At 36.5% G+C, this 25,678-nt stretch overlaps 1 protein-coding gene across 3 annotated transcripts; it reads left to right on the top strand.

Annotated features, from left to right (window-relative positions):
* Positions 1-1,991: 1,991 nt before the first annotated feature.
* LOC147498514 (uncharacterized) lies at positions 1,992-25,678 on the top strand. 3 transcript variants are annotated; one of them, XM_086560485.1, is made up of 26 exons: positions 1,992-2,108; positions 2,197-2,223; positions 2,369-2,419; positions 3,825-4,194; positions 4,866-5,020; positions 5,244-5,483; positions 6,652-6,761; positions 6,856-6,933; positions 7,008-7,114; positions 9,746-9,840; positions 9,917-10,032; positions 10,248-10,351; positions 10,497-10,574; positions 10,726-10,804; positions 10,947-11,115; positions 17,149-17,219; positions 17,426-17,506; positions 17,593-17,663; positions 19,988-20,084; positions 20,160-20,219; positions 20,866-20,920; positions 21,027-21,433; positions 21,576-23,555; positions 23,664-24,233; positions 24,401-24,459; positions 25,182-25,678. In XM_086560485.1, the coding sequence occupies exons 4-26, from the start codon at positions 3,839-3,841 to the stop codon at positions 25,381-25,383; spliced, it is 5,340 nt and encodes a 1,779-aa protein (XP_086416611.1). In that variant the 5' UTR covers positions 1,992-2,108; positions 2,197-2,223; positions 2,369-2,419; positions 3,825-3,838; the 3' UTR covers positions 25,384-25,678. The 3 variants fall into 3 exon arrangements, with proteins under 3 accessions (XP_086416611.1, XP_086416612.1, XP_086416610.1); XM_086560486.1 differs by lacking the exon at positions 2,369-2,419 and having other exon boundaries at positions 2,029-2,108; XM_086560484.1 differs by having other exon boundaries at positions 2,086-2,223.

Consider the following 25,678-nt stretch of genomic DNA (forward strand, 5'->3'; position numbering starts at 1 on the left):
CCCTTAGTTCAATATGCAAATCTGCTTTTGGAATGCGTATGTCAATTTTGTATGTCGACGTAATAAGCCTGTATATATACAATAATTCTCTTAAAAGTAGCTACTTAAGTTAATTTAAAATAAAGAATGCGATAAAAAACTTAGCTCAAAATGAATTCAAATTTAATTTTTTGTGGTTATGAAACACTCACCATAATTATTATCTTCCTAAAATTTCAGCTCAGTTGGAAACCTCTAACATAGATAAAAATTGTTGTCATCTTTAAAAAAAAATCTAACGGTCCAAAAATGTTGAATTTTTGTAATTATTTTTTGCCAATGTTAAAGGTTTCCAAATGAGTTAAAATTTTATAGAGATAATCTTAATATTTAGTATATCATCATATCCACAAAAAAATAAGTTTAAATTCATTTTGTAGGTGAAGTTTTACTTACGTACTTATTTTAAAATTAACTTAAGTAGCTACTTTTAAGAGAATGACTATATATATATATATTATTTGCCCTTTGCTTTGAAAGAAAAGATAACAAAAAAGATATGATTCAACCTCAGACCTATTTGAATAGCAGATAACAACAGAGCTAGAGAATTAATGTTAATTGTATATTTGCAAACAAATAGAAACAATAGTTAATCATGTTATCAAAATGTGGTAGATGTACGTATTGCGGATACATTTTGGTCATAAGCGCTATTGACCAATGTTGTTATCTTTTAAATATTAAATTAAATAAATCACAAAATGTGAAAACCCTTGAATATTGATCCAAAAACGATACATCAGTTCAAGAAACACTCTTTAAATATATGAAAATGTGAAAACCCCTTGAATAGTCGAGAAACTCAAGAAGAAGAAAAACACAAAACCAGTACAACCCCGCATCTAAACCTTATTCTTTTCATTAAAACTTGGTACTCACACCTCGAAAAGCAAATGCGAAACTATATAAACCCAATTAATACTGAACTTTCTTTTAACAAACAAAACAAAAAGTATATAAATTAATGTCCAAATTTCTGCAACTAGACTCCACAACTAATTATGTTGATGGTAATGGCCGTAATGGGTGTTGGTAGTGGATTGGTGGTGGACTGGTGGTAGAGGCGGGGTATTATGGACATATTTTGTTTAGTTATGGACAATTTTGTCAGCTAAAGCAGAGAGATTTCGTGGATTGGTGGTGTCTCAATTGCGTAGGGTGTCAACTGTGAACAAATTAACAAACCATAGTTGGTGATTTGGAACGAGTCCATTTTGAAATTAAATAGGAATATGTTGGAATCAAGTTGGAATTCCGATTTTTGGGACTGTCAAAATTTCGGAAAATCTTAAATTCTTAAATATATGGAACAAACACACCACAATTATTCCGTGTGGAATAAATTCGATCTTGCAAAACCTTATACGCCATTAAATGCATGCTAAAAAGCTGAACAGTTTTAGTGATTATGTAGGTCCAAAAAACCAATGGAAAAAAGCTCAGCAAGGATTTGTATACTTTTATATATTTTTCTAATAATAGTTTATAGCTCATATAATTAGTTAGAATTTAAAAGTTAGGATTTAAAAGTTTGCTAGCCGTTACATTTAAAAAATGGAGGGTAACAACTAACAAGTACAACAAAGACTCTGTTCTTCAAAAGTTAGTTTGAACTTTGAACCTTGGGTGCCCACCTTTTTTCCCTCCCTTTTTTTTTTTGGTTGAATTGTTTATTTTGTTGCATTATTTTTATCAAAACAAATTTCTAATTCACTTATAAGGAAAAAGAGTCTAAATAAAATTGAGCCATAGTTTACTTCCAACATCAAAATTGATTAAAATTTGGTAGCATATTTATTGATTGCTAGCTAACTGGTGTACACATACATACCATAAACATTTCTTATTTTGGGTCTGTGGTAATTAGTAAAGTGTAAGTTAGAATGAATTATATTTATTTTCCCAAAAAGAATAATATAAAAAGAAAACAAAATGTTATTTTAAATCTTCTCTTTCTCTCAAACCAGAGAGAAAACAAAAAACAAAAAACGAGAGCTTAAAATTTCTCCACGATAAAACCAGAAGATCTTCTCGTTTCAAATCCTCAAATTTTATACATCGTTTCGGTAATTACTAATTTTATCGTCCCGAGTATTTTTTTGTTGTTGTCAACTTGTTTGTTTATTCTGTTTCTGGTTTCGTTTGTTTTGGAAGGAGTGACAAGAAAGTTGGAGGAATCAGGTATTAGTTTTGCATGTTTGAGATTTTGATATTTTCGATAATTTTAATCGTTTTGTTTTGTTTTTGGTGAAATTTTAGAATCATTTGAACTTGAAATTGGACCTTATATATATATTTGCATTGTGGATATTTTGTTGTGTTTTAGGGTTTGTGAAGAGTTTGCTTGGTTCAATCAATTTTTAGATTCGATTTGAATGTAAGTTATTATTTTATTTATTCTTGTGTTTGGTAAATGCAATTTATTGTTTGGACACTGAGTAGAAAGAGACATTGATGGATTTACATATCTGAACGAGCTTTGAGCGTTTAGCATCAGCCTATGTTGTAAGGGTTTGCAAATGAGTACACTAATTGTTTACCTTGAGGTCGGGGATGCTAAGATTACGGTCTTTCCATCTGTCTTCCCGACATTTTTCTTTCCTCTCAATCCTCTTCTTCTTCTTTCTGAATTCTCCCCGAGCAGCCTACTTGTTGCTCTAGGGTGTCTTTGTTCGTTTCTCATTGCCTAGTGGTATGCTAGGTCGTTTATAAAATGGCGCGTGTTAGGGAGATTGAAATGAAGTGTTTTATGTTTTTTTTCCTTCTCCTTCTCCACCTTCCGCTTGTTCCTTTTGCTCTCCGTTGCTTCTTTGAGTTGTGTTGTCATACCTGAAAACAAATTTTTAGATGGAGGTTTATGTTACCATTTTCGAGGACCATTTTGGGAATTTCTTAATCCCTTCTTTTAGGATTCTGCTAAGCAGTTTTCATTTTCAAATTCCAGCCACCTTTCTCATCTTAATCGTAACTTCTCTTAAATTTTGAACTCTCTTTCAAAGCTTTCGTTCTCCATGCTTTGCCACTGCAGGCAACATTCACCGTTTGAAAATTCTTCTTCTTTGTGTTACCTCTGAGGAACTTGTTGAGACTGTTGTCTTTCTATATCTTTTTTCATATCATTTTATGTGGTGTTATTTCGTGTCATCGTTTTGAAGAAGTGGTTTTCAGTTGGGGACAACTCATTGGGAGTTGTTCTCTCTGTTCTCTTTGTGTGCCTTACTTTTTGTATCTCATCTTGCTTTTCTTTGGTGAGCTCCCCCTTCACCATTTTTGGTATTGCTCTGAAACTCTTCATATCACTCCTTTCTTGATGTAATAGCCTAGTTTTATCAGTGAAATGTCTATTCATAAGAAGAAGAAAAAACTGACTTAGGATACATAAGAACATTTAGAAACCATTATCTTATATTTTCAAAATGAGATAGCTTATTAAAAGAAAAAGAAAAGAAATTAGCTTAAAGAATGAGAAAAGAAAAGTTTGGAGCTTTCTCTTGACAAGTGTACCCTATTAAAAATAAATGTTTTTCTGTGGCAGGATGCCAATTTTTTGGCTACCATGAGCACTCAAATACTGCAACTATATCTTTGTGACTTATTTATGTTAATAAGTTGTTATTTATCATTCTCGATCTCCCCTTAAGGTTGCAGAATGCAGACCCTTTTCCTTCTCTTTAATGTGTATCGATTCAAACCTGCAATTTTCCATTCTTATGTTCTACATGAGATGATGTATTTGGCTATCAATTAGGGCTTTAAGTGAATGCATCTTCTGGTTCTATCAGGTTTTACACAAGATATGGCTTTGAGGAAGTACCTACCTTCTGGTCATGCTTCTTCTCTTAGTATGGCACCTTTGAATTTGTCCGATAAGGTGCAGGAGAAGGCTCAATTTCTGGAACCAGAGGCTGCTTCTGGTCCTCCAGTGGAAGATGATGTAGACATTGACCTTAGTGAAGTGTATTTTTTGATCATGCATTTCCTATCAGCTGGGCCTTGTCATAGAACTTATGGACAATTTTGGAATGAGCTTCTGGAGCATCAACTTTTACCTAGAAGATATCATTCTTGGTATTCAAGGAGTGGTGCACACTGCAGGGATGAGAATGATAATGGCTTTTCATTTCCATTAAGCTACAATAAGTTGGTCGAGAGGTATTAATATGCATCATTTCTTATTGGCATGATCTGTAATTTATATTTCTATTTTTATTTTCTTTATAGCTTAGTTATAGATTAGTGTGTTAATCTAGGTACTTATCTTTCTTTCTTTGGATTTTATCCGTCCTGAACAAATTTTGGTGTTTCTTATTTGGCCATGTGCTACGGTTCCATTCAGAGTCACATCCATTAGAGCCACATTAGGCACACATCCAAGAAAAATGTGGACTTAAAAGTTAAATAAAGGGATGATATTTTGTATATATGATCTCCCCACCATGGATAACACAAAATTTTAGCTCATTCAAAAATGTCTTAACCTTATCAAATATTGTTATGAAATCGGAAAATTCTTGACCATTAGAGAAAAGTTCAAATTTCAACACTAGTTTTCGTAAGGTTAGACATATCCAAATAGGACTATTTTTTGAAAGGATGATCTATACCAGAGCAGATCATATCTACAAAAAATTAGGTCTTAATTCATTTTGTACATCGAAAATGTGGGCACAATGTGGCTTTATCCCTCCCCTATGTATATAATATGTATATATACATTTGTTTTTTCTTGATCTTAAAGAAAATGAAATAGTTCATGTGGTCTCACTTTGTTTGTTTGACTGTTTCTAGTGGATTTATTTATTGATGGTTTGCGCCATTACCAGGTATCCTCATGTTCAAAAGGATCACTTGGTAAAGCTTTTGAAGCAATTGATACTTACTACTGCCCCTCCATTGCATGGTATGACTGGTGGAAATGCTCCAAACGCTGCTGATGTTCCCACTCTCCTGGGATCTGGTTCCTTCTCACTTCTTGAATGTATGTGATGTGCAATTCAAAACATTTATCCTTTTTATTGACTGTATACACCATAGTATTGGTTTAATGCTTTAAATGTAATTTGACATTCACCGACAATTGATTAGTCCATTCTATCAATCTTTGCTAGTTGTATTTTTGAATATTTTGAGTTTATAAATGCATTCTTCTTCCACAACAGTCATTTTCTTCAATTATTCTCACTTCTGATTGTCCTGTACAGCTGATAGGAATAGCGAAGAAAAGCAAATAAACCGTCCACCTGGTTACCTGCGATGGCCGCACTTGCACTCAGATCAGGTGCGTGGGCTGAGTCTAAGGGAAATTGGAGGTGGTTTCTCTAAACACCATCGTGCTCCTTCCATACGTGCAGCCTGTTATGCCATTGCTAAACCATCGACTATGGTGCAAAGAATGGAAAACATAAAGAAGCTAAGGGGGCATAGGGATGCTGTCTATTGTGGTAATTTTGCCTACCTCTGAGTTCTTGATTGTCCTCTCTGAGGAAAATATTACAGAAAATTCAGTCCTTGCTTCAGATTAGATGCCACTGAGCTTAATGCTTGGTATTTTGGGTTCTTTTCTACATATGCAATATGTTTCCTGGGCTAATTATGATTCATTTGTCATTTAGAATGGGTTCTGTCATCTCTACGACATGCACGATCACCACTCCAAATAATTAAGATTTAAATATCCCTCAAACTGCGACATAGTATGGGCATCTTATGTCACAAAAGGACTCACCCCATCAACCTAATATTAAAGTTACCTTACCTATTAAATCTCAAAACCGTTTTTTCAATTTATTTGTGGTCTATATAACTTTTTTTTGATAGTAAGATATTTGGATCAGCAAGTATGGGGTACTGATACTTGATACTTGTATAGTTCTATCATCGTCCTTGTCTGTTTTACTATTAGTTGGTGAGTGGATGGTAATTGATCTTATCTTTGTTTACTTTGGGCTTAAGTGCTGGACTACTTTTTCTCCAGCCGATTTTGTTATTAGTCTCTCTTGTTTACAATAAGTGATCTCAAGGTTTAAAAATGCCTTCAATCCCTGAGGCGTAGGAGGAGTAAGCTCCAATTTTCAAAAAAAAAAAATTGTTTAAAAATTGTAGAGAAAGTATAAATGAATCAAGAAAATATCGTGTAATATGAACAAATTTGCTTAAACAAGCACAAATGTTATTGATGCTTTAAGTTTTACCTTGCGAGTGATACTGATGAGCTGCACAAATTAAAGCTTGATCGAAGAAGGAGACGTAGCTTAGGGCTGATTCTGTGCTAACTAAGGTTTGGGCCAAGTGGCAACATATTCGGTTTTTAGAATTGGACTTATATGTTATATTCATACCAAATAGGTTATGTTTGTCCTTTATAACAGAAGAAATGAAAAAAAAAGAGCTGAAAAAGGGCTGTGATGAGGCTTAAAGCCTCAAGGCATACCCTCATTAGCGTGAGGTTTAAGAGGCTATAGTCTATCAGGATTGTGGTACACCTCGAGTCGTAAACCTCGGTGCTCTTTTTAAAATTAGGAGTGCTCTATATTTCTGTTCCCGATTTTGATATGTATGTTTACATCTTTAAAACATATTGCATCATGTTTTCTTTTATATACCTTGCAGCCATACTTGACCGCTCAGGGAGATATGTCATTACCGGTTCAGATGATCGCCTTGTAAAGATTTGGTCAATGGAAACCGCATTTTGCTTGGCTAGCTGCCGTGGACATGAAGTGAGTTTATGAGCCCTCATTTACATTTTATTCAAGTGGTTTGTTTGTATGTTTAATTATTTATTTATTTATTTATTTTGTTTTACTTTTCAAGGGTGACATAACCGACTTGTCTGTGAGTTCAAACAATGCTTGGGTGGCATCTGCCTCTAACGACTGTATCATCCGAGTTGTGAGAATTTATTCTCTCTGATAATTATTTTTCCATTTTTTTGTTGATGTTCTGACAGCTTTCCTTGTCTGCAGTGGCGTTTGCCAGATGGATATCCAATTGCAGTTTTGCGAGGACACACTGGAGCTGTTACTGCCATTGCGTTTAGCCCAAGGCCCAGCACACTAACCCATCTTCTTTCGTAAGGCTTGACTCTCAATTTATTATTCTACTTGTATTAACTCGGCCTACATCAGAACCCTTGGTCGCATGTTCACATTGTTTGCATATTATATGAAACCTTACGGAAATACTATGGAGTTGAATGATTGTAGGTGGTAGGTATACTGTACGCATCAAATGGTAGGGAAACTTCATAAAAAATGTTAAGATTATTAGACCCCATGGAGTGTTTATGATGCATGGGCATGGAATACATAGTACTTGGTTTATTTAATTAGTTCTATTTTTATTTATTATGTTAGTAGTAGTTTCCTATTAGGACTCTAAATAGAATTAGGAACAAGCTTTATTATATAAAGGCATCTAGGCCTTCATTGTTGGGTTGGTTGTTTTTGGATTGTTTAATTGAGAGATTAAATTAAAGGAAATTCGTTTTCCCTTGAAACCCTAGTTTTTGGGTGTTTATCAATTTTATTCATTGGTGTTATTGATTCGAAGTTGTTTCCGCCTTCGTATACATCAAATTGGTATCAGATTTCAATTGTTTCCTGGGTGATTTTGCTATGGAAATTCAGCAAAGAGGTCGTGGGCCCAGCAATATCAACAAGATTGAATCAAGTAGAAGAACAGATGTGTCAAAATAGGATGGATATGCGAGATCAAGGAGTTGTTGTCAAAACTGGTACGTAATTATCGACCCAATCAAACCGTTGAAGCTCCTGTGGTGTTGACAAAGGAGGAAAAAGAACCCCAATTCCACCGCAGTTTACGAAATTCCGGTTCCGAAGTCGTTGTACGAGACACCCTGTTGAATCCCTGCCATCCTCATGCTCCTTCTCACCGCAGTTCCCTATTATCAGCATCAACTGGTCGTGCTGCCCTCCCCCTTCCAAATCAATGGAAAGATGAAACCACCACTAGGCAGTGACGTCTTCACCAATGGGTGGCTGATGCTCATCCGTCTTTACGACTTGGTCGAGATGGAACGGTTCCTACACTATCCTCACAAGTTCACCATGCTCTTAATCAACATCAACAGGGAGGTATTGCTCCTCTTTCTCTAGTTGATTCAAATGGTAATTTGCCTGCTCGACGACCCCAAGTCCAGCAGCAACATCAGCACAAACATGTTGTTCCGCCGGATATTCCTGCCAAACAGCAGGCTTTTGTTCTTTATCCTCACAGAGAGAGACCTGTTCAACAAAGAGGCAGAGTTCATTCTCCTAGTCGTGCTCAGCTTGAAGTTCCTCCATGGGCTTACTATTTGCAGGCCCAACAAACATGTCAAATCCCTGGGCAGCCCACATATTCACCCCATGACCCTGGCCCTAGCGTTGCTAATCAACTTTGGCCACCTGATCATGTTAAAACATGACAATTTCTAGATGATGTTACCTATACCCAACAACTACTGGTTTCTAATCGCTATCATCAGCAAAATTTTGCAAAAGTTCTCTTTGTGAGTCGATACAAGGCCAAATTTCGAGGTCGAATTTTCTACAACGTAAGGAGGGGGGCCTATACAATTGTGTGGAGTTTTTGCACATGTCCGGACTTATATGACATCAAATTCGAGGACAAATTCTTTCAAGCGGGGGATATTGATGCATGGGCATGGAATACTTAGTTCTTGGTTTATCTAATTAGTTCTATTTAGTTAGTTTCTATTTTTATTTATTATGTTAGTAGTAGTTTCCTATTAGGACTCTAAATAGAATTAGGAACAAGGTTTATTATATAAAGGCATCTAGACCTTCATTGTTGGGTTGGTTGTTTTTGGATTGTTTAATTGAGAGATTAAATTAAAGGAAATTCGTTTTCCCTTTGAAACCCTAGTTTTTGGGTGTTTATCAATTTTATTCATTGGTGTTATTGATTCGAAGTTGCTTCCGCCTTCGTATACATCAGTTTATAAGTTCCTGGGGCTGCTCTACTCACTGCCAATTGATTTTGAGTTGAACGCTCTAAAGGGTATGATGGTATCAGAGCAAGCTATATCGGTATTTCTCCCAAAGTGCCCACTTGTGCTCCACGTCATCCACTAAATCAAAGTCCACGTTTTAGGTTTTAGTCATGTACCACATGTGAGGGGACGTGTTGAGATTATAGATTCACATCGGGAGTCGAAAGCCTTGCAAATTAGTATATAAAATTATAGGGGCTGTTCCACTCATTGCCAAATGATTTTGATTGGATGCTCCAAATTTTAGGAAATACTTGGTTTTCCCACCCAAAATACATTATGTTAATGAGTGAAACTGTAATACTTTAGGGTTGTGACATGGAGGTATATAGATGAAGGAAAGACAATAAGAAGTCCACACATAGTCTCTTGGTACATCCGTGATTAGCAAGATAAATATAAAGTCGATTGTCATGATGCAGCGAGTGGGAAGTGCACTAAAATTTCTATAAGGTGGATAAAATTGATGCCAATATTGGGTAGTGAGGAAATGTTTGAAGGCATAACTTTTGACCGAAGATATAGCTCTTGAACATAATCTGATTATATTTATTGGGATAACACATAGTTATAAGGAGGATGATGACTGGCTGGTAAATAAGTTCACGAACTGTTTTTGTTTAATATCTATTTGATATTAAGTCTACAAATGTTGTTTTGATTGTACTAGGTTTTTCTTCTTTCCAGGTCTTCTGACGATGGAACATGTCGGATATGGGATATTAGGCATGCCCACGCCAATCCACGAATTTATGTTCCAAAACCTTTAGAGGTTGTCTCTGGTAAGTAATGTCTTTTCTATTTTGACTTACTTTTTAAGCTTTTGGTGGTGGCAACCAACTCTGAAACTGACTGCAGGCAAGAGCAATGGTCCCTCGTCAAGTAGTGGTCCACAGAATCATCAGATTTTGTGTTGTGCGTACAATGCAAATGGAACAGTTTTTGTCACTGGTAGCTCTGACACGTTTGCTAGGGTAAAATGAAGTTCTTATGTTGTAATTGTTCTTTGTTTTTTTGAATCCTTTGTTCCTTCTAACCACAACATTTTATGGATGTATCTAATTCTAACCTAGTAGCACACATAAAACTTCATAGCTGTGAAATTAATCAATTTATACTTATATGACTCTGTTTATATTTGTATATTTATTATTTTATATTCTTTATATTAAGATTCAGCTATTTGCAGGTATGGAATGCTTGTAAACCTAATGTAGATGACCCTGAGCAACCAAATCATGAGATGGACGTACTCTCTGGCCACGAAAATGATGTTAATTATGCGCAGTTCAGGTAACTTTGCATTTTAATTTGTTTTTTATTTTTTTATATCACTTCTCATTTATATGTCTATTTGAAAGAGAGAAGAATGAAAAAGAAAACATGATTTCCTTTATAAGTTTTGCATGCTGATCTGTGCTAATCTATCACTGTGCAGCGGCTGTGCTGTAGCAACAAGATTTTCTATTACAGACACTTCAAACGAAGATAATATACCGAAATTCAAAAATTCTTGGTATGTAAAATATATATTTCTCTATGTTTTTTTCGTTTTTGAGCGTCATCTAGTCTATGAGTAATTTCTAATTGGATCTTGCACCGGTGCGTTGTTTAGAAGTAATATGGCTTATCTAATGTGTTTACAATTAATGTGCTGAGCATTCCAGGTTTACTCGTGACAACATAGTTACATGTTCTCGCGATGGTAGTGCAATCATTTGGGTTCCTAAATCACGTAGATCTCACGTGAGTTTCCTTGCAGATGAGTTAATAGCTTACTGTTCACCATCATATGCTTTTAGCTCCTAATATCATATGCAGTTTAATTAATTAGAAAATATCATTTAATCATCTATCTGTTTTGGTCAATTTCTATTTCTTGTTTTAGAGTAAAGTTGGGCGTTGGACACGGGCATATCATCTAAAAGTTCCACCCCCACCAATGCCGCCACAACCTCTTCGTGGTGGCCCACGTCAAAGACTTCTTCCAACTCCTCGTGGTGTTAACATGATCGTGTGGAGCCTGGATAATCGCTTTGTGCTTGCTGCCATCATGGGTAAGGACTACACTGTTTGTTTGACATGGGTCAGGCAAAATCTTTTAATGAATTATAAGCAATGTTAAAGTTGTTATCTTTCAATAATTATTTTTTCTTTCTATGTATTTTCCAATAAGTGAAACTAACAAAATGTATCAGGCACTTTGCTCAAGTTTGCTATTTAGACGTGAACTATTTTTTCATCAAAAAGACGGTGTACTTTGAACTGTGTTTCCAATTTAGATCATTCTGTCCAGCAAATTAACACATCGGCTGCTTTCACACTACAATCGCGAGATTGTCACGTGTGTTGAAAAACAAATGGGACTTTGTTTTTTAAAAGACAGGCTTCATCTCCCCAGATAAAAGAACTTCTCAATGCTAACTCTCAATTTGTTTTTGAAATCCTTCATCCAATCTACAAACAACTTAAAACCCCAGTTATCATTTTAAAAAAAAAAAAAAAAAAATAACACGGAGGTGTTTTTGTTTGACAGATTATCATTCCGTTAATGGAATGGTAACAGTGGTTCAAATCGCAAACTTGGTTGTAGCGGTCTTTTTGACGAGAAAAAGATTTCATGGTCTAAATAGCAAGCTCGAGCAAAGTACATGATACATTTTGTTAGTTTCTCCATTCCAATAAGGGAAAAAAGGCCTCATTCCCAAGCATTATCGCCATATTGGTCCATCATTCAAACTTTGCTTTTGTGGGAACAATTAATGGGCAATTAAATTTTTTGGAGATGTTCAAATCCTCTGGCAACGCTAAGTATATTTGCTTTTCTTGTTTAGTTTTGCTATGTATTGTTTTACCTTAGGTTGTTGGATTTTTTTTTTTTTTTTTTTTTTTTATTTTTTTTTTTTTAATTAATTAATTAATTAATTTACAATGATGCTTTTCTGGTCGAGTTGTAATTGGTGCGGATCAAAAATTGAAAATTTCTCACCAAAATATTCAGTCTTCCTAATGGGGAGGGTGGAGATTGTAATTGGGGTTCCAATTTTAATTCTATAATGGATTTTTAAGAGACTAGTGATTGTAAACATTTGATTTTTCCATCGTTTTCTTCGTGATCCAAATTTCTACTATCAACTTCTACGTTTGATCTGAGAACATATTTGGAGGATGGTTAGACGACGAAAGATTTTCATGATTTACTGAACTCTTTCAAAATTGAAGAAACTGCTAGTGATAGATTAAGATTACTAGAAAGGGGTTGGGGTGTCTCCATCAAAGTAGATATTTCTCTCATTGGGTGTATGGATCAGAGACAAGTTTTGCCAGATTGAAGGGCGTGAGTTCATTCCTAGGTTTTTGGGGAAGAAAAGAGACGGTAACATGGATTTGCTTATGTATCTCAAGGAGAATAGTTATGGGAGATTTATCGAAGTTTTTTTTTATTTCAAAGGAGATTTGAAGAGATACTGTAATGATTTGTGTTCCGTCTAGTGAGAATTGTTAGGGGGTTGGTCTTTCAAAGATTCTATAGGGTCCTTTGCTTTAGATGGTGGTGGCTATGTATTGGGTTTAAGAAGTGGCGGTGATGTTGATGTTTTAGCTAAAAAATCCGGTTGAGAGATGGAGAAATAGAGGCGCTGGTTTTGGAGGTGAAGCAAAATATCACCACTTGGGGAGAGATTCCAACCATGTTGGGAGAAACTCTAGATTGAATCATAGGCCCTATCTTTATGATATCAATGGTTGCAAATGCTTAGTGGAGTTGGTGAGTGAAACAGAGGTTGTCAGATTGTTAAGAGTTCCCGTTGTAGTTCCATAGTAGTAGATTAAAGCTTAAACATAGGTGATTACCGTCTAAGACGATTAACCCATCCTTGCTCCAACAGTGTAGTCGATGGATTGAATTCTTGGGAATCCCTTTGCTTCTGTGGTTACTCAAGTGTTCAAGGAATTGTGCTCAAGCTTTGGTGAAATGATTAAGGTAGATGAAAATGGTGGACTTTATAATAAGGTCTTAAGGGTTAAAATTTTTGGTGGTTAAGTGTGATTTACTAAAAATTCCTCATATGTTGCCTTTAATCGATGAAGTTGTGACCTATCCAATTAGGATCTTATGAGAATTTGATGAAGTTCAGTTTGGAAAACAGATGGAGGTTAGAGGTGAGCCCAATAATGACTCAATTACTATCTTTGTTCCTTATTCCCTTGCGTTGTTAAGAAACTAGAGAAGTTGTTTAGGGGTTTTATATGGGGTATTATGATGCACGGATACGACACTTTTGTCATAATACCGGGCTGACACCGGTACGATACCGATGCGGGTACGGAATACGGCACTGATACGGCTAAATTAACTGAAATCTTTAAAAAAAAAGGCGGAGGAAAGAAGAGGAAGAAGATTAGAAGATGTTCTCAAGAAGAGGATCGAGATCTGCAAAGAAGAGATCTAGATCTAAGAAGTGACCTAGATCTGTTGCTTTCACTTACCGTTTTTTGTTTCTGTCAATGGTGGAGAGATCTAGATCTAAGCCGATAATGGGAGAGAGACTATTGACTATTTCGTGGTCTACCAAAAGATCACGTGATCTAGATTTGTACATTTCGTGACTATTGACTATTTCGTGATCTAGATCTGTACATGCGTGTTGCACACATCATTCTTCTTAATAAACACGTGACTACATACATAATGGTATATGAGCCACTTGTTTTAGTCAACCCTTGAAGCCCATTACAAATAACTAAAGCCTGTACCACAAAACTGGCCCATTACAAAAAAGATCTAAGGCTTGTAACACATATTTTGCCCATTACTAACGTTTTTCACGCCCCATTTAAATGTCTTTCTATAAAAACAGATTGTCCATTATTAAAAAAGAACATATAATTGTTTTATTTTTTATTATAAAATAATATTAATAATAGAAAATAGCCGTACCCAATGCCGTACCCGTATCCTAAAATTTTAAAAATCCCGTATCGTACCCCGTACCGGTGTCCCCGTATCAATATCTGTACCCGTATCCATGCATCATAGATGGGGTAGTGTGGGTGGAAAGAAGAAAATTCATCATGTGAAGTGGGACCAACTTTGTCTTTTTAAAGATGGGGATGTTTGGGGTGTAAACACATCTTACTCATGAATCAAGCATTTGATGGCAAAATGGTTGCAAAGATAAGGAGAGGAAGAAGGGCATTTGTGGTGGAGGGTGGTGGTTGACAAATATGGTAAGGGAAGACATTCTTATGAATCATGAACAAGCCTGCATTCTTATGAAACTACTATTTGGACGGGCATTGTGGATGGATGGAAAAAGTTTGTCAAAGGTATCACTTATACACTTGGTACCGGAGAATATTTTTTCTTTTGGGAAGACATTTGTGTAGGAGAAGTATCATTAAAGGAGCAATTTAGTGATATGTTTGTGTTGGCCATTAATAAAAAAGCAGTGGTGTCGGATTATATGGAAGAGGACAAAGAGTTGAGTGGAATCTGACTAAAAAGAGATTTAAATGATTGGGAAATCGAATCCTAGGGGTCACTTTTGGCTACCATTAATCAAGACGGAAAAAAGTTTGGGTAGGTGGGTAGAAGGTAATGGTTATGGGAATAGGGAGGAGTTCTCAGTGCAATCGTTCTACCATGTGATGGTTAAAGAGTATGCTTTGCATAACCTAGAAGACGAAGACGAAGAGATAATTCATAACTTTCCGTCCAGTAAGATATGAACTCGATTCCGTTTAAGTGACTTTTTTTGTTGGCTTGCTTTCTTGGAGAGAATTAAAACCATTCATGTCTTGAATAAAGGAGGTATATAATTCCACAATGTTTGCACACTTTGCAAAGTGAGTGCCTTTCCGAAGGATATTTGAAACATTTTTCTCTCGTCAATCGTTAAACCTTGAAGGGCGCCTTCTAACATTAAGGAAATGCTAAGTAGTAAACTCATACAGCCCCCTTTTTTTAACAAGGCATCTTGGATCGCGGAACACCTCTCTAGAGCCATTGTTTGGAACTTGTGAAAGAAGAGGAACGCATGGATATTTGAGCAACTTAAAACAGACATTCACAAGGTAGTAGAAGGGACAAAGAGGAGTTACAAAATTGGGCATGTGCTAACCCAATGTTGTAGAATCGTAAATCGCATCTTAAACCGTAGAGGTTAAGAGTCATATTAAATTTTAAACTGTATCGTAAATCGTAAGATTTTTTTCTCTTAGTATTTTAGACTTGAAAAAATATATGTATGATTAGAAACCTATACAAGTATGAAGTTTATGTGAATTTTTCAATGATTTCCAAGTTTACTTAAGTAAATTACTTAAATATATACCCAAAAACAATTCCAAAGTGTCATTACAATTCGTTTTTAATTCACATTTTGTTTTGATGTTAGAATTTGTAATTGCCACTTAACATTTCTAACTTTTAAATGGAATTTGAAAACGGTGCTTGCCAAATTACTTAAATCTGAACCTGAAAATGGAAGATAATTTTTTTTTTGTGTAAAAAAAAAAGTTGTGGCACACTTTCCCGAGAATCTTTCCAATTACTTATTTAGTGTCTCATTGATTTCCAAATCATTCTTTAAGGCAATGTGGTCGGTGGAGAGAAATTGGAAATTCAATCGTCATTACAATTTTTTGTTTACTTCATCTATGATTCTCTTTGTACAGATGTCCATAAGATATTAATTACTATAACAAAATTTGGACCCACTCTTAGACTTGGGCCCTGTACCATTGCACACCGTGCACCTGCTCAAAGCCTGCCTCAACATGTAATAATTGATGTCCCCTTAAACAGCAAAACAAGTCCACTATAGTCAATGTGGCGGACCCATTGACTATAATATCTTTTAGCCCCTTCATCTCCATCAGGGGCAGATTCAAAACCAGCACCGCCCCATCAATAGAAACCTGATGAAATCAAAATTAGAAAATCAATTTAAAGGTAAGTAAATAAGAACTCGAGTTATCTCTCTCTGTCACACACACTCTCATTACAAACCACAAGATTCTAGTTTTAACTCGTGATTTACGGTTTTTTTACACAAACCGCATCCGATTCAATGCGGTTTTGTGAATTTTTGGTTTTGCCAATGAGTTGCCTCGTTTTCTTTGCGATTTGAGTTAACTTGCGAGTTAAATCGCGGTTTTTCCCGGTTCCTACAACACTGTGCTAACCCATGTTTCAAAGGGGTGACCCACCAAGACTTTATTTGTAATTGGGATACTCTTGTACTATAAAAGGGCTTGTAACCGGATAGAGGGGATCTTCTTGGGCATTGCATAGCTCCTTGCTATGCGGGCTATTACGTTTAACACTAGAATATTTCATATAATGAATTGAGTTTTACTGGTTAAAAAAAACAATTTGTTTGTTTCACGTTGGTGAATAATGTATTGCTTATTGTACGTGTCATCTCACCGTATAAAATAAAATTATTGCATTTCTCTTAAAGAGGTTTATCAAAGAGGAACAATGAGAAGGTGGTATACAATAGGGAACGAGGAAAATGAAAAGAAGATGACTGTGTGTACCCAGCAGCAGACTCGAAGCGAATGAGCATTTTGCATTTTGCAACTTGTACCAGTATCTAATATTTATGGTATATCCTAGACCTAATGTGTTGAATGATTTGGAGGAGCACTGTATGACTATATCAACTGCCAGCCAAACACTTGATAAAACGTTAAAGTGATTGTATTTCCCTACACCTGTTTTTTAGGGCTGAGCACCTTTTAAAGTAAACCACCTACACCTGCATCCAAATTTATTTCAAGAAAAGAAACTTATCACATTTCCTATCGCTCATTTTATACTGCTTACGTAGAAAGTGGTGAAAAAGACCAGGAAAAAAATAATACAAGAGGCTTCTGCTCCTCATTGGCAGGTATTGGGATGATCTCATTTTTCAAGTTCTTGCAAAAGATTAATTACCTTTTGACACCGAGAAGAGTTTCAATTTAGCTGCATTAATTTTGGTTTTTTGTCTCCAAGTTTTATTATGCTGTCGATGATTTATTCCGTATGTGTGTTTTGATAATGAGTGTACTTCTATATTAAGACGTGCTTTTAAATGCAGATTGCAGAATCTGTGTTTGGAATGCTGCTGATGGAAGTTTAGTCCATTCTTTGACTGGTCACAGCGAATCTGTAAGTCTACTTTAGCTGGTAGAAAAGGAATAAGAAATCCCGAAGTTCAGAAATGTTGATTTTATGTGGTACACGTCTTAAAAATCCCACTGAAGTGCTATAAACTCTTCTGATTTGTACTTGATTTCGTCTTAAGCTTTTAACGTTAGTAAATGTTCAAGCATGTACCTTTAATTGTTAACTGTTAGTTTCCTTGTTTGTGTTAGACGTATGTTTTGGATGTTCATCCTTTCAATCCCCGGATAGCTATGAGTGCTGGGTATGATGGAAAAACCATTGTGTGGGATGTAAGTATCTACTTACAAACGTTCCTTGATGTTTCTTATTTTTAATTTTATTACCCTTGTTAATTGAATACTTTGGTGGTTCTTAGATATGGGAGGGTACCCCTATTCGCATATATGAAATCGGCCGCTTCAAATTGGTTGATGGGAAGTTTTCTCCGTAAGTAAGACCACAAAATGTTTTAGAGTTTATAAGTCTTATTCAGCTTGATATACTATGTTTTAATCCAGTCGATCTTAAGTCTTACATAGATTATATGTTAAGTTTTTATCCAGCCAATTTTAAATCTTTAAGCAACTGCCTTCATAAGAAACATAACCATCAAACAGATAGAAGTGAAATGAAGAGAGGTGATATTTGAAATTGTTACATTACTCACAACCACCTTACCCTTTGGCTCCCAAAGTTCATCTTCCCTTGATCATATTAAGTGGGTGCTTTAAATGAAGAAGCATTGGAATTTTAGTTTTAGCATCTGCTCAGTGCATGGTCTTCACAGACTATTTATTTTGATCTGGTAAAACTGTAATGATGTAGTGGTGGTATCTGGCGGAATTACCAGTGCTGATTATGTTATGTTGATCATTAGTTGGAAAACCCAATATATATATATATGAACAGTTCACGTTGTTATTTGTGGGAATATGCATTTTAAAGTTAACAGAGTGTAATGTATTAGAGTTCTTTTATTTATAGGACATTTCCCGAGGGAGTCCCCACGTTGCTTGTGGATGGTCCATTAGGGGGTTTGGCAATGGCCCTTTACACCCAAATTTTGAGAGATAGAGAGACAGAGAGAGTGGGCCAGAATCTATTAAGGCCATTTACTCTTTTCTCTTTTCTCTGTTCTTCAGATCTTCATCTTCTTCTCTTTTTCAGTAACAAAAGTATATTCAACCTTAATGCACTTTTTTCTTTTGGCCATAATCATTTTAACGCTTACTCAAACAACTCTCTACCTTTTCTTTGTTTTTTTTCGTCTCTTTGAGCTAAAGTGGCACCCCATTTCTTCTTTCTTGAAGTCTACTGTTTTAGGCAACATTTAGAATATGTTGGACATATGCGACTTGTTAATTTGTTAAACTTTGGAAGGGAAGTTGTAAATATCCACAGCCAACCACTTGTTTTTATATATCTTTTGTCTAAAATGCATGCTTTAAGGTTTATCCTCAAGGCTTTACGTAGTTAAACACACTCTGAAGATTGGTATGTGTGCTATGTCAAACATCCTAATTAGCTTTTAGTTTAATCTCTTACTATAATTGACCGTCTCTAGGGACCAAATTGACAATGCCTGTTTGTCATCAAATAGTGAATGTCACACTTTCTTTCCTTTCTCTTTCCTCTCGTTTCTCCTCTATTTCTACTTTCCACACAATTCCACTACGCCAAAACTCCACAATCACCCTCACTTTCTCTGGTCCCAAATAAAATGAGAACCCTCTATCCTCAAATCTCCCTCCATCATTATCTTCTTCTTCATCTCTCGAAATTTTATTGTTGAGCTTTGCAACCTAACATCAGTCACCACCGCAAAGCAGTTTTCTAGTTATATAGTACCGCTGTTTATTTTTTTAAAGTTAGACCAAAATGGTTAAGGGACCAAGGGTCCAAAGGTAAAATCTACTAAAGCCTGCCCTTAACTGAACGATACAATTACTTTGATCTATGTGAGATGCTGAATCCAATTTCTTCTACCACTCCAGTTTCTTCTGCCACTGCTTTATTTGTTCTAATTTGAACGAAATGGTTATGAGACTAACGGAGTAAATCTTAAGTATGAAATCTACTAAATCCTACCCTTAAATCCTTAACTGAAAGATATCAGTTGCTCTGAATCTATATAAGTCCCGGAACATCACTTCAGTTTCTTCAGCCCCTCAATGATATGCAATATTGTCTTTGTGCAGCCAGTTGGAATCTATACTCGTTCTCATTGGTAAATGTTGTATAAAATAAAACGTGACTTTGGATTAATTTGGAAGTATGTTAAATTTTCCGGTCGATCGATTTATTCTATTTCTTTGTCTTGATGTGAGAACATTTCAGTTGAAATGCATTGTTCTTTGCAACTTTAATCAGAAACAAGAGCTAAGTAATGCCCTATATGATATGGAGCAAAAGAATGCAGTGCTAGATGTGCCTTAGGTATATTATAAGTGATTTAAGGTGTGTGGTTGTGTCTTTCTGAAAGTGTCAGTTGAAATCCTTGATTAGCAGAGCTTAAATTACGCTACAAGATTGAATCTGCCAACTAATTGCAAATTTTGAAGGATATTTACATTTGTCATTCTATGACTTCATAGAGGCCTCATAAAAAGGATTATTGGAAAAAAATAGAGGCCTCATAAAAAGATAATTGTATAACTTTCTTATAATACCCTTGAAAACAAAATTAACCCTTATTTATCTGCTTTAGGGCTCTTGTTGTACATATTTTATGGATTTTCTTTTCTTGATAAATAACCTTCTTTATAAAATAGGGATGGGACATCAATTATACTTTCAGATGATGTCGGCCAAATATACATATTAAACACTGGGCAAGGGGAGTCCCAAAAGGATGCCAAATATGATCAGGTACAGGTTCTTTGTTATAAAATTTCCTGTAAACTACAACTCTTTTGTGTTATTCATTTCTCCTTGTTTTAACAGTTTTTCCTTGGGGACTATCGCACCCTCATCCAAGACACCCATGGAAATGTCCTCGATCAGGTTAGTATATAGCTTACTTTGTAGTTAGTTGGTTAAGTTTTCAGTCTACTCATTACAAGAAGTATTTTATCTATATATTTATTCAGCAGCTTGTAGTCATGTATACTAAAGTTGCATAAATCTCTAGCAAATTCACTTGCTTAATAAGATTTCACACTTGAAGTATACGTGTGGTTTCTATATTCTTCTGCTCTATAGAATCTTGTAAACTAATTTGAACTTTATAGGTTCTGAACATTCTTTTAAGTTCATTTTTGTAAATTATAAGACTGAGCTTCCCCTGTCGGGTATCTTAAAATGGAGCTACTATGTGCTGTAGTATCGTTTATGTTCCCGCACTGGATTACTGGCACAAGACGTGGAGCACATTCCAGATTAAGTAATGCCCTGATTATATGCCTGGCATGGTGTGCAAAGGGTATGTCCCACACTGTTGGTTTAAGGGCTACAGGTCCTAAAACGATTTTCTAGTCATTCGATCATACCTTGGCCCCTGTGCATCTATCCCTGAGAAATACATGGCCATCATTGCAACCTTAGTCCTTATTTTCATACAAATTATACAGGTTGCATATGAGTTTTAAATCTTTAGATTATTTAGATGATTCATTTTGGTTAGATAAACTTTGGGCTATATTTGATGCAGGAGACTCAGCTTGCTCCATACTGGAGGAATATCCAAGATTTACTTTGTGATTCAAGTAACCAGTTTTCTCCTTTTCTTATTCAAACAATGGTTTCCCTTAAAGATTTTATATCCCTTGGTTATCAAATTTTCTCATGTACATCTTTATTGAAATATAACAGGCATGATGCCGTACCCAGAACCTTATCAGAGCATGTACCAGCAACGGCGACTAGGTGCTTTAGGTATCGAGCGTCGTCACTCTTCTGTGAATTTTTCTGTTGGTTCGCAGGATGGCAACAGTATTCAAGATTACCAGCTGCTTCCGCTGCCAGACTTGGACATAATGATTGAGCCATTGCCAGAGTTCATAGATGCCATGGACTTGGAAGCAGAGAATGAATATCAAAGTGATGATAATGATTCAGAGTATAATGTTACTGATGAATTCTTAAGTGAAGGAGAGCAGGGCAGTCGGGGAACCAGTTCTTCTTCGGGTGACCCAGTGTGCAGTGCAGAGGACAGTGAGGCTGAGCAGAGTCTCAAAGATGCTCTTCGCAGATCAAAGAGAAAAAATCACAAGCAAGAAGTAATGTCACTATCATATTCTATATGTAACTACTTTACCCATAAAAAACAGGAAGAGAGAGGGGGTGTTTGTTGATCTACCTTTGTAAGGAGTATTTTATTTCACTTTTCTTAAGATTGACATTTGACATAATTTTTTTCAGGTTGAGTTCATGACATCTTCTGGTAGGCGTGTTAAGAGGAGGAATTTGGATGAGTGTGACGGCACCTCATCACGGAATATTAACAATATTAGGAAAACAAGGAGAAAAAAGAAATCTCTGAAACGGAAACAATCTGAATCAAAATCCCTGCGGCCACAGAGAGTTGCCGCACGCAATGCTCGTGACATGTTTTCTCGACTAAAAGGAGTTTCTCCAGATGAAGATGGGGGCACCTCCGAAGACGAATCATCCGATGGTGAAACTGTGCTGTCCGATTCAGATATTCAGAGCAATGAGTCAGATAGACCTGTGCAGAATATGCAACCGAAAAATCCAAAGGGCAAAGAGGTATCAGTAAATGAGGTAGTCAAGAACCCTGAATTACAATCTTCAAATAGAAATAGGAAGAGGTTTGTCCTGAAACTGCCTGTTCGTCAAAAGCATCTTCCTGTAGAAGGCACAATAGGCCAGAATGTAAAACGGTCTGATTCTGGTAATTCTGCGTCTGAACCCCTAGAAAACTTTGAAGTGAATGGGAACCATTTGAGCTCCCAAGATCCAGGTTCCTCTTCCGGTGGTTTGGTTGGTACTGTGTTGCCTCAAAGTCCAGGTAAACACTTACGCAATCTTAGAGAGCAATCTGACCAGGTTCAAGGTATTCTGGACTTGTCCACAGGTTACCAGAATAACAAAATTAGATGGGGAGAGGTCAAAGCACGTTCATCCAAGCGTTTGAGGTATGGGAGTGCCGGATCTCATGCAATCCTGGATGACCATGACGGAATTGAAAAATATGCTAATGGACACCATAAACCAAAGAGTGATCATCAAGAAACATCTCCTCCTCTAGAAATCCAGAACAATGGAGATGAGACAGATGGAAAGGCATACAACAAGAAGCAACAGTATAGAGCTGGCACTTCGAGTTGTGCAAGAATTGAAGAAGGTTCAGGTCCTGATGATGCACATGAAGCCATATTACCTCAGCGCTCACCCAGGGGTGACCACCGAAAGGGAAGAGGGGAATCCCTGCTTGCTGGGGATAGTGATCTCAGCAGGAACCCGAAAGACCAGTCTGGTCCCAGAGAATGCAAGGGTTATGATGAGTCACTTGAAGTGATTGACTCTGATGACCAAATTCCATCAGCCTCTAAGTGTAAGAGTGAAACTGACCCCTCTCAAGAAGTGGGAAAGATCATTCCACTGATGTCTACGAAGTTACGGATCGGACCTGAAAAGGTTCCTGCTTGTTCTTTCGAGCAGAAGTGTTTACCTGAGGGAGAACACATGAAAAATGATGAATGTGATTTCGCCTCCCACGGGTCTTCTGATATGAAAGGGAATCTAGTTTTAGAAGCACCTAAAGAGAATGAATGCAACAGCATATCCAGTCTGGATCAGCAAGACAGGAATAGATTAGAGAAACCAGAGTCTCTGTGTGATAACGTATCCAGACTACCAACTCTAGAAGAATCAAAGTTGCGTGAAGATGCAAACAATAGGATGTACAGAGCTGTTTATAAAAGGTCAAAGTCATATAAGGCTAAAGCTATTTCGGAAAATGATGGTATGGAAGAAAGTGCTTCAAATGGAAGCAACAGCTATCCTGAAGCTGCTGCTGATGGGGTTCGCAGAACAAGATCCATGGCATTGGAGGCAACTACACCAGAGCCAGATTGTAACACCAATATCAGACGAAGTCGTAGATCAGTTAAGGCACCAAGGACTTTGGAGAAGTTTCCTGTGAATACATGCGAACAGTTTCTTTCTGAAAACTGGGGGTCTAATTCCAGAGTAAGTGTTGGATTGAGGTCTGCCCGTAACAGAAGAGAAAACTATAGTGTTGGTAACCTAGCTGCAACAAATAAACGAAAGTTGCTCCAGTCAACAAAAAAGTTGTCTTGGTTGATGCTATCGGAGCCCGAGGAGAACCATCTATATGTTCCTCAGCTAGGAGATGAAGTTGCATATCTAAGACAGGTAGCTTTCAATACTTTGTCTGTTGATGTTGGTTACTTGTGAATTTGGTTTAATGGTTTACTATTATCAGAGTTCAGAAGTAATGACGAAGTTTTGTATGCTTTTCAGGGTCATGAAGCCTGCATTGATTTGTGTCGTCGTTCAAAAGAAAAAGGCCCTTGGACAAAACTTGAGGGTCTAAGAGCTGTGGAATTTTGCAAGGTTGAATGCCTCGAGTATTCCACATTTACTGGATCTGGGGAGAGCTGCTGTAAAATTACACTTGGGTTTGTAGATCCTTCTTCGAGTGTGTTTGGTGAAACATTCAAATTGACTTTGCCTGAATTGAATGAAATTTCGGATTTTCTTGTTGAAAAAACACGGTATGATGCTTCCATAGAAAGAAATTGGACAAAAAGGGATAAGTGCCAAGTCTGGTGGAGAAACGAGGATGGAGAAGGTGGAAGTTGGTGGGATGGTCGGATTGTGACAGTACAACCAAAATCGACGGAGTATTTCGACAGTCCATGGGAGAAATATGCTATTCAGTACAAGAGCGATGCAGACCAACATCTACACAGCCCCTGGGAACTTCGCGATATGGATACCCCGTGGGACCACCCTCATATTGATGATGAGATGAGAAATGGGCTGCTGTTATCTATAGCAGAATTGGAGCTACTTGGGAGCAAAAATAAGGTAGGCTTCCCGCTGCAGTATCTTTGCCATGTTATTTTTCCTTTCTACATACCCACCAGATCGACTTGAAGACAACATATCCTTCTTATTGACCTGTCATCTATTCTCTGTAAATTAACTTCATTCCCATTGGATGTTATAATCGACCAATTTCTAAATTACTGCAGGATCGGTATGGGCTTCAAAAGTTGGAGCAAGTCTCACAGAAATCAGACTTTTTAAACAGGTATTTGTGCCTATGTCCAACATTTGTGTTTTTGTCCAAATTAAGTCTTCAATCCACGCTACCAAGCTAGATTCTATACAAATATCACTAGAGCAACATCATGCATTAATAATATGCAAGCACTAGCCATACGTTGGTAATGTCTCTGGTTGTTGTCAGGGTCCTTGCCTGGACCCTCTCACAGTCTCAATTATTAATTCATGAAGCTCTTCCATGGGCAACTGATAAAAATGTTCTATACACTGATTGAGGGCAGATCCATGTACTCCGTAAATAACTCATCAACTATGCTAATTGTTGTGATACATACACATTTTTTTTTTTTTGTTGGCTGATTTTATTGTGGAAATGGTCTACCATTTAAACCAAAAGGACCCCCCAAATCCAAGATCCAGCGGGAGATAAGATCTCGTACCATATGGATTATCCCTTCAAAAGATCAGGCGAATCTATAATGTAGACATTTTAGAATTGGCGTAGTACCTCTCCCCCCCCCTCCTGTATGGATGTGTATGAGATCATAGCTACAAAAAGGTGGTAACATCCGAAGTGTCTGTGTTTGTTAAACAAGAGTATGAATTGAGGTGTAAAGTCCTAAACAAACGTATACACTTTCAACTGATACTTGTTCATTGGCAAACAAAAATATTATCAAAAATAAAAAGGTCAGTATTTGTTCCACCAAGCACCATGTCATTAAATTATGTATGCATTTCTCTCAGGTTTCCAGTTCCGCTAACGCTTGAGGTGATCCAATCAAGGTTAGAACACAATTACTATCGTACCTTGGAGGCAGTGAAGCATGACTTTACTGTGATGCTTGAAAATGGCCTGACATACTTCTCAAAAAACGAAGAACTTAAGACGAGGCTTAGACGGTTATCAGATTGGTTACATCAGAAGCTTCTACCATTACAATCGTAGCCGAGACCCACCTAGGGGACAGTTTTGTAGAAGAATCCATTTCGGATGAGGCCTGAACGGGGCTTCCGAATTCTTTGTAAATATTTCATTTTGTTTCTATTTGTTTGATGCGTACCTCAAATTGATCCAATTTTTTGGTTTTGCATTTGAGGGAAAGGGAATTTCTCGGGAAAATAACTGATTAAAGTTCACACTAGAAATTCGTTTGTACAGACAGATCCCTGATCAATTAACATCGAATATATGTATTTTTGCTCAAAATTAGATGAAAAAGTGTTATTTTATTTTACTTTAA

The sequence above is a fragment of the Coptis chinensis genome, chromosome 5 (genome assembly GCF_015680905.1).
Source record: "Coptis chinensis isolate HL-2020 chromosome 5, ASM1568090v1, whole genome shotgun sequence".
Taxonomy (NCBI): domain Eukaryota; kingdom Viridiplantae; phylum Streptophyta; class Magnoliopsida; order Ranunculales; family Ranunculaceae; genus Coptis; species Coptis chinensis.